This window comes from Catharus ustulatus, chromosome 20, assembly GCF_009819885.2.
Source record: "Catharus ustulatus isolate bCatUst1 chromosome 20, bCatUst1.pri.v2, whole genome shotgun sequence".
Classification (NCBI taxonomy): Eukaryota; Metazoa; Chordata; class Aves; order Passeriformes; family Turdidae; genus Catharus; species Catharus ustulatus.
Genome location: NC_046240.1, coordinates 5,698,429 through 5,707,971, shown reverse-complemented (window position 1 = coordinate 5,707,971; position 9,543 = coordinate 5,698,429). Strand labels below are relative to the sequence as shown.

The following is a 9,543-nucleotide window of genomic DNA, read 5'->3' as shown; positions in this document are numbered from 1 at the left end:
GAGTGGAGAACTCAAGTGAATTTTGGCCAAGGCAATGTAGGTGAGCACTCCCAGCACAAGCCTGTGCCAGGAGATTAGCTCTAACCCTGCCTGAGCCATGGCACAAATTAGTCACCACCGTTTGTGGTTTTACCAGTTGGCACATCCTGCGCCAAGCCCGCTGGTGTGAGGCAACCCAGCAGGTGCATAAAAGAGCTGCTCCCCATTGGCTGCCTGTGGCAGGCCTGAGAGCTTCCCACTGAGTAATTAATGTAATGACAATAATAGACACAAAGTAAACAAGGCGGAAAGAAAATAAATCAATGGGGTGGGAGCAGAGGCTGCATTTAGTGAGGAGCAGCCCTGACGGCTCCTGTCTGCACCTCGGGCTGCCGGAGTCTCCCGGGCATCCTGGTGGCATTGCAGCCACTGCTTTGGGATCAGCTGCATCCAAGGCTGTGCCAGCTCCTCGGGCAGCAGAGGCTGCAGGCAGGTAAGGGCTGTGTTTGTCTGCTCCCCCCAGCACAGCTATGGGGTCAAGGGCTTGGGGTCCGTCTGTGTGCAGCCTGTCTGGGCACTTGGTGCCTCCTGGTGCAGCCTGATGGGCTTCCTGCTGATTTTATGGCCTCTAAGCTCCCTTTGGAGCAGAGGAGTTATGGCTCTAGAAGAGAGGAGGGAGTTTGACCCTCTGCTACCAAGTTAGGAGAATTTTAGAGAAAAATGGGGAAGATTTTAGTATCAATCTCCACCAAGAGAAGTGCCAAGGAACTCAGGGCTTGGGGGTTGATCCTGGGACACACAAATTAATCTTCTCCTTCCATGGAAAGGTCCAGCCTCTCCTAATGGACCCTCTAAACTCACCAACTTAGAGAGAAATGCTGAATCCCTGCTGCCAGCCACAAAACCCAGGGGATCAGCTCACCTCAGAGTCCCAGGGGCAAGGGCACATGGAGAACCTCTGTGCACACGTAAAAGAAAAGGGAAGCACTGAATTTCAATCCCTTCTTAAACAATTTCTCCCCAAGTTACCTATCACAGAATGTTTAAGGTTCTCCCCACTCTCAAACACATCTCAGGAAGCTTTTTTTTTCACTCCAGCCACCCTTCACTACAACCAGAGCCATGCCCTGGAATGAAAGCATCTTTACATGTACCAAATGCATAGAGAGACTCATCTTGCCTGATTTCTTTGTGAGCAAGATTTCCCTCTCGAGAGCAATACAGCCCTATGAAAATTTTATCAAAAGATGGATGGAAAATCTCCCAGATTGAATGTCTGCCCATCTGGCCAATCCCCAATCCCTCCAGCTCCTCTGTGCCAGTGTTCTCACAGCCTTGTGCTACAAGAGGAAAAAGAAAGAAAAACAGCTACTAATTATTTCCCAGTCTCAGCCCACCTGGGTGGGAGTTTGGATCTTCTCCCAGCAGCTCATTCCAAACTTTACAGACCCTTTGTTTATTCTCTCCAACTCTGCCACAATTTGTGTGACCATTCAAGGAGCCTGTAACTCTCAGAGCCCAAAAACAAAAGGAAGAGGTTGGACCCATCAGCCGAAAATCAAACAGCTCTGAATTTCAGAGCAGGTCTAAGCTGGCTCTTTTCTGTTTAATCCTTACATCAACAAAGGGAAAGGAGAAAACCTGAATCCAGGGCTGGAAAGGTGTGAAGGGTGAGAATGGTTTGTACTTGTGGGGCAGGGCAGAGACACCAAACACGCATTCAATGCTCTGGACAGGTTTTGGCAGAAGAGCCTTTCCAGTGCCCTGCAATGGCTCTGTCCACTGGAAAATTTTTAATGCCTAACCTAGGCTGAAAACCAATCTTCTTTTCCCCTTCACCCAGCTTCTGGAGAAGGAAGGAGAAGCTGCAAAGCAAGGAAGGGAGGTCACCACACCAGTGGCCTCACAGCAGAGCACACAACCTCCCACCTCAGCACCTCCCTTTAAACCTCCCCTCTTTTCCACGCAGCAAGTGACCCCAGGCAGATGAGCCATGTCTGACAAGAAAGGCTCCAAGCCCTGCCATCACTGCAAGAGCAAGGCAGAATCAGCCCCAGCAGACACCTCCAAGATCCACTATGAGAAGCTGTGGCTGTACCGTCACTGCTCTTCGCTGCAGCAGAGGGACCGGCAAGCGCAGAAGGCTGGGCAGCTCTTCTCAGGGCTGCTGGCCATGAACGTGGTGTTTCTGGGCAGTGCCTTCATCAGCAGCATGATCTTCAACAAGGTGGCCATCACTCTGGCAGATGTCTGGATCCTGCTCTCCATCCTCAAGGTCCTGTGCCTGTTCTGGATTATTTACTACCTGCTGGGCACCAGCCGGCAGCCGCACGCCGTGCTCTACCGGGACTCCCACGCTGGAACCATTTGGATTAGGGGTAAATTCTGCTTTTATTTCTTCTCTCATGCCTTCTTCCAAAGATTTGGAAGGCAAAGATATTCTTCCCCTATTACTAGAAGAGCTAGAAGCCATAGGATATGCAGTTAGGGCATTGGGAATCTCCCAGTTCCTGTCAGGCTGATGGGAACAGTGGGTGCCGCAGACTGGAACCACAGCAGCCTGAAACTCCCTTCAGCCTCCAGTCAAACTTTGTCCTCTGGTCCCTTCACAAAGAGAAATCCAGGCATAACCCCTTTCCAGGACAGCAACTGAGCCCCTTAGGAAAGGTTTTAGGCAACAGCACTTTGAAAAGTGAGAGGAGAACCACTGTGTTTATCCTCCAAGTGCACAAAGCCCTCTGTCACCGTCATCCTTGTTTAACATCACCGCAGTCTTGTTGCCAGGGAAAGATTCTTACCCACTGAATCACATCCCACTCACACCCAGGCTTTCCTGAGAGATTTTCCCTTCAGTATTTGCCCCACTTTTAGAAATTACCCTTCTCCCAGCAGCCCTGCCTCTGGTTTATCATGGAGTTTTTAATTAGGCACCATCTTGTTAACTAAGCATGGAGAATCAATTGAAGGAAGCTGCAAGGTACTTGAGTACCTAAAGCTGCAGAGACATGTCCAAGGCAAAAGGGAGAAATAATCAAAGGGTCCCAGCTTCTGTAGGTGAGGCTGCTACAAGCCTTAGTAGACCTGTGGTCATCTCAGGTTTCCTCCACAAGGCAGAAAGCATCACCCACCATTAACTTTCCCCTGTCATAACAGATTGCACAGAAAAGCCAAAAAACCCCATCCCACCTTGTATCCAAGCACAAGAAAATACCTTGCATTTTTCTAACACCTTAACCAATCAAAGCACACAATCAGGTTCAGCAATAAATCTCTCCTTTGTCCTCTTCTCCTAAAATCATGAGATTTCCAGGAGAAAGACTGCCATCTCCACACAAATCCAAGAAGCACAACACCTCCTGTCCCCAGCCAAGCTCAGATGCTCCACAGACACATCTGTGTTTATTTACTGGTCCTTTGCTGTTTGTCCAGGGTCAGTGCTGCTGTTTGGCAGTTGCAGCATCCTCCTGAATGTGTTTCAGATTGGCTACAGCACGATCCTCGTCCACTGCAAGTCCAGGGTGGAAATTGTGTTCCCCAGCATTGGAATCCTTTTTATTTGCACCCAGGTACTGCACACAACCCTTCTGGAAGCTTGTTTATTCTCTCTGTGCCATTCCTGGGAGCCCCAGGGCTCGGGGGAAGCTGGGAGATGTGGGAAGGTGAATGAACATGGGACATTCTCCTGAGCATTGAAAGCATTAAAGCATCACACCACTTCAAATGCTATTGCACTCCCTGTGTGCCCCACTGAGAGACAGGGGAGAAACATTCAAAAATTACTCTAGAAAACCTGACATGCCATAAGGTCCAGAGGAATTCACTTTGAAGCAAAGTAAGGAGAGAGGAGAGGAAATTTCAGGTTTTGCCAGAGATATCTTTGCACCAGCCTGGCCTCAGCTCCTCTTTGTATTTGCCAATCCATCCGCCCAACAAAATCCTTTGCACACAAAGATATCTCAGCCCATTTTCACCTTGTATTCAACACCAGCCCTCTTCTTTACAGACCCAAAGCCATATTTGAAAAGTAAACTCACTCCCACCTCAGCAGCAAATACCCACATGAACAGGGCAGAGGAGCACAGAGCTCCAGGAAGTGCACTCAGTGCAGTCACACAAAAATGCTGCCCTTACCCAAGGATGCCAGCACCTGCCTCAGCACTGGGGTGCAGGTGCACACATGTCCCTGCACCCTTGCACAGAGGCAGGTTTGCTCCTGCTTGGACCTGTACTTTCTTGTCTACTTGTCCCTTTCCACCCTGTGTGCAGCCAGCTGCCAATTTCATCCTCCTCAAGCTGTTATTGTTCTTCACTTGCAGGCTTACTTTCTGTGGCATCACTCTAAGGACTGCATTCAAGTCCAGCACAATTTCACCAGGTAAAAAATGAGGATAAAAAAAAGCCTTCTACTGCTCTAAAGGAACTTTCCCTTTCTGCCTGTGATGATTCCTGCTAGAACTGTTCATCTGATCCTAGACAGACCCTGTATTTTGGGTCACACAAGAACCAAATTATGTGTTGTTCAGACCCATCCTCCCTCCACTGACCTGGGCTCACCAGCTCCCTTCAGTTTTCCTTTCTGCCTTGGAGTGCTGCAAAGCTTGTTTCTTCCTCCCAGACATCTTCCAGCTGCCTGTCTTAGGGACCAGACAGGAGGATGGTGAGGGTGGTCTCCCCATTCCTATCACTGGGAGATGTCAGGCCAGCTTCACCAGGCACTGCCTGTCCTGCTCCTTTGGAAATGGCAAGTGGGAATGTTCTCAGCTCCGTTTGTGCAAAGCCACACCCCACGGGCCTCAGGCAGAGAGGTCACAAACACTCCATGTGTGCTCAAATCTGTGCCTGGGCCAGCAAGAGGGGAAGGACACACTGGCCATGAACCATCTCCAAACTGTACAAGTCCTGTGTCTCCTCCCAGGTGTGGGCTGATGCTGACCATAGCCACCAACCTTCTTCTCTGGCTCCTGGCCGTGACCAATGACACGCTGCACATCGAGATCGAGTCTCAGCTGCGCGAGGTGGAGCGGCGCTTCGCAGGCAAGGCTCCTTCCTCACATCCCCACTGCTGTTAGGCTGGCACAGCTGACTTCTAGGGAAATAACATTCCACAGAACCACAGAATCACAGGATATACTGAGTTGGAAAGGACCCACAACTCCAGTTCTTGGCCCTGTACAAGACCATCCCCAAGTATTCCACCTTGTGCCCCCGAGTATTGTCCAAATACTTTGTGAACTCTGTCAGGCTCAGTGCTGTGCACTCCTCTGGGTCTCAGTTATTCAGATATCTCCAGTTCCCCCAAATGCTGCAACTTCCCTATTATGGAGGTTGTCTTAAGGAAATGGACTGCAAGGGGAAAAGATCTTCACCTGGAGGGAGGGAATCTGCTATGAAACCCTGAAACTGAGGGGTAGGAAGGGAAAACCATAAACTGGCATTTTTGCTCACTTTTTCCTATTAACTGCAAGACTAGAAGAGGCTCATGTAATTGCTGTGGTCTTCTTTCTAAGGATATAAAGAAACAAAGGGGAATCTAATATTCCAGGGGTAGAAATAGAGAAGGCTTTGTTGCGAATGGAGTCTCTCATCCATCACCTATGGTGTTGACCATAGGTAGAAAAAGGTATTAGTTAAACTGTGTTATTTTGAATCCTCATATCCTTTAGGTCTGGGCAGTAGCTATTTAATTTCCTGCTGATCCCTGTTTCTGAGGCACAGACACAAATATTGTGCCTGTACACAAGAAACTCCCAAAAACAGCTGTGACATCTAGGCCATCTCCCTCTTAATTGTAACCTTCCTCTTCTCATGCTCCAGGCAACGACACTGCCTTGTGCACCTGCCCAAACATGACCATCTGTGAAGTCTTCCAGAAGGGCTACATCCTGCTCTACCCCTTCAACACCGAGTACTGCCTGGTCTGCTGCTCCGTGCTCTACGTCATGTGGAAGAACGTGGGGAGACGCATCAGCCACCACCACATCCCGCACGCCAAGCCCAAATTCAAGCTCCAGGGGGTGGTTTTTGGGCCACTGCTGGGCACCAGTGCTGTAATCATCGGGGCCTGTGTCTTCATGATGTACCAGATCCAGGCCACCAGCTTGCTCCCCAGCCACCAGGTCTTTGTGATCTATTATTCCTACTACATTGTGCTTCTGCCCCTGATGAGTGTGGGCTCCGTGATCGGGACGATCATCCACGCCTTGGAGAAAAAGGAGCTGGACACGCTGAAGAACCCGACGCGCAGCCTGGACGTGGTGCTGCTGATGGGAGCAGCCCTCGGCCAAATCGGCATGTCCTACTTCTCCATCGTGGCCCTGGTGGCCACTGACCCCAGGGACCTGCAGAACAGTCTTGCCCTGTCCTACTCTGTCCTCATGATCTTTCAGAACATCACCCAAAATGTTTTTGTCATCGATGGGCTCCACCGGCAGCGCATTGCAGCAGAAACTGAGGCCAAACATCCTGGAGATGCTGGGCAGCACAGAGCGTCTGCAGAGCTGCCTGGGGAAGAGGAGACCACGCTGAGCAATAAACAGGAGCACAGCCAGACACCTCCTGGCAAGGAGGAAGACAATAAAGAAGAGCAGAATGGTGAAGCCTACAGCCAGAGACGAGTGAGTGTGCTGGAGCTGGGGCAGGAGATCAGGAAAGCTTCCCTGTCCTACATCCAGACCTACTCTAACCTGAGCTGGAAGAGAAGAGTATTGAGGGAGATCTCATTCTTCTTGGTTTTGTGCAACATCATAGTAAGTATTGTGCTCTCTGCTCCGTCACAGCTCTGGCTGAGCCACAGTGACCTGTGGCACAAATGGGATCTCTTGGTCTTTCTCTTATATTCCCGACAAAAAACCTTTGCCCACCAGGTTTCAACCTACTGGTGAGGCAAGTCAAGGCTGGTTTTGCTGTTAGTACCCCACCCTCATAATTGGAAAGTCTCTCTTTTACCCTTGGAGTCAAGTGTTACTGGGTTTTATGGGTGCAGGGAAGAGACAGCTGATAAATCCTTACTTACCAAGATTTTAGCCTCTGAAAAAAAACCATTAGGCTCATTAAGGGTGTTTCATGAGAAATGTGAAAGAGAATGTGAGGCACCAGCACTAAGTCTCTGTAAACATGAGTCTCCAGGCTTGAAACTCACCCAGTAAAGTACACTGTGGTCTGGGATCTTGAATGGATGCTGCAGCCTTAATCCAGTGAAAACACATTGCCCAGGGAAATAGTGAAACTGTGTAGAAAGATGAAGCAGGCTGGGGCAGAATGGGACTGTCATTAGGTTTCCAGAGATTCAACAGGATTTTAATTACAGCAAGGAGTTAACAGCATAACTGTGGGATTTTCTTTCTCCTCCCTGGCAAGGAGACTGCTGTGATGCTCCTGAAATATTCCTACAACCACTTGAGCCAGTGCTGAGATTAGGGTGCAGGCAGAAGACAGTTTGTCATCCTCTGACTTGTGTTCCTTTCTCTCACATCTCTCCAGCTGTGGGTTATGCCCACATTTGGGGCTCACCCCATCTTCGAGAATGGAATGGAAAGGTCATTTTACGGCTACTCCACCTGGTTTGTGATCGTGAACTTCGGACTCCCCTTGGGCGTGTTCTACCGCATGCACTCGGTCGGGGGACTCCTGGAGATCTATGTGACAGCCTGAGCCAAGCTGCTCCCCCACCCCAGGGGCTGGGGAGAATCAGTGATGCTGAACAAAGATGCAGTAATCAGCAGATATGCATGTGGAAGCTTTGGAGATTTTCTTTTTCCCTCCATCTTCTGCTTGAACTTCTCCTTGTACATCATCACCGTGAACTTCAGAAAAGATTCCTTCATATGATCCTCTTCCACCATAAAAAATAGACTCAAAGCCCATAAACAAACTCTCAGGAATGGTGCATGCAGTCAGCAGTTTGCCAGTGGATGCTGTTTGGCAGCAAGAGGGACTTTACCGACTCCAGTTGAGATTTGCCAGGTAAAAGAATGCAAGGGCAGCCTCCAGCAAAAGCAATGAAGACTGGCCTGCACCAATTCAGAAAATCAAAAGCAATCAAACAATAAAAGCTGCAACATAACCTTGCCTTACTGAGAATAAACACTACTTCCTCCTACAGGCACTCCCAGAGCCTCAAGAGGAAATCACTAGGGAAGCACTGTGGGTGATCTTTACTCAGCACAGATGATGTTATCTCTGCTATGGACTAGCCAAGGTCCCATCCTTGCACACAGGGCTAGTTCAAGAACAAGCCACTGCCACATCCAATGTGAAGCTTCCCCCACACCAACACTCCAGCCCTTGCTGCTGCCTTGCACATCCACAAACCTTTCTCGAGGTCACCATGCACAAAGGAAGGCGGCTGCAGTGAGCTGCCTGATCAAAGACCCTCAGGATGTGTTCCATAGGGGATGCCTGCTCTGAAAGCACAGGAGAGAGCAAGGGGCTTGTGGCTGTGGGTCCCAAATCCAGACTGATGCATGGAAATAAAGAGATTGAATTTTCATGCGTGTCTTGTGAAATCTCTGGGTCTGCTCTGTACTCAATGAGCTCAAAGTCAACTCATTTAAATTGCTCTTGCATTTAGAGGTTGTATGGGGCTCTGAGCACCTGGCATAGAGGAAGGAATTCCTGCCCATGGCAGATGAGTTTTATGGTCCCTTCCAACTCAAATCATTCTGGGATTCTATGAGATTTAAGAGCAGGCCAGCTCTATCATTAATCAAAATCTGTCATGACCCTTGCCCAATCATGGCACAAAATCTCATTATTGCTTCTGTTCCTCTGTAAATCAATCCCAGGATGAGTGTGGGGTTAGGATTAGAGCCTATTTATGGGGGTTTTTGGAATTCCCTAGTAAAGCAAACTCTCCCAAGACAGTAACTGTGAGGATTCAGCATTCAGGCAGTGATAGCACCTTTCTGTAAAACTCTAAGGGAGACTGATTGCATGAGCATGAACTTTGACCAGTAAGTGTTTGTATTTGGGCCCATGTCAACAGAAATATGTCATGAAAAATAACAGCTGGATAAATTAGGCTTCAATAAAGTTAATTATTATTCTCATGTCAGTGTTTGTACCACAGGATCCACAGGACATACATGCTAAGATCTGACCTCAAACCTTATTCCTAGTGTTTGACAGTCTGGGGACAAGGAAAAATTGTATTTCATGGGCAAACCATGACCTGGATTTTACCCAGTTTAATGGATAAAACACTGGTTTAGGTTACTGAGCTTTCACAGAGCAGGTGACTTTGGAATGAACACTGAATACATGACTGAAGGCATGATCAGCATGGACAGGAATGAAGCCCACCAGCTCCAACTCTCACCTACAGCCACCACAGATCAGATAAAGAGTCAAGGCCCTCCATGTCCTTTCCTAACAACCCCCAGGGCCAGGGTGCCTGTTTTACAGGTCTCACTTGCACAAAGGTTTTAGCACATGGTTCACTAACTCAGGAGACTGGATCATGTTTGATCTGTGATAGAAACAGCCAAACCCACACAATTCAGGGCTCATTTCCCAGAATCAAATCTTCATTTCTGATTATAAAAAAAATTACCACTGCAGAGGAAG

General features: G+C 48.7%; 1 protein-coding gene across 1 annotated transcript; it reads left to right on the top strand.

Annotated features, from left to right (window-relative positions):
- The first annotated feature begins 1,972 nt into the window (after nt 1-1,972).
- OTOP3 (otopetrin 3) lies at nt 1,973-7,722 on the top strand. Its single transcript, XM_033076825.1, has 6 exons — nt 1,973-2,357; nt 3,409-3,545; nt 4,296-4,354; nt 4,895-5,013; nt 5,794-6,725; nt 7,459-7,722. The coding sequence occupies exons 1-6, from the start codon at nt 1,973-1,975 to the stop codon at nt 7,627-7,629; spliced, it is 1,803 nt and encodes a 600-aa protein (XP_032932716.1). The 3' UTR covers nt 7,630-7,722.
- Nucleotides 7,723-9,543: the final 1,821 nt, after the last annotated feature.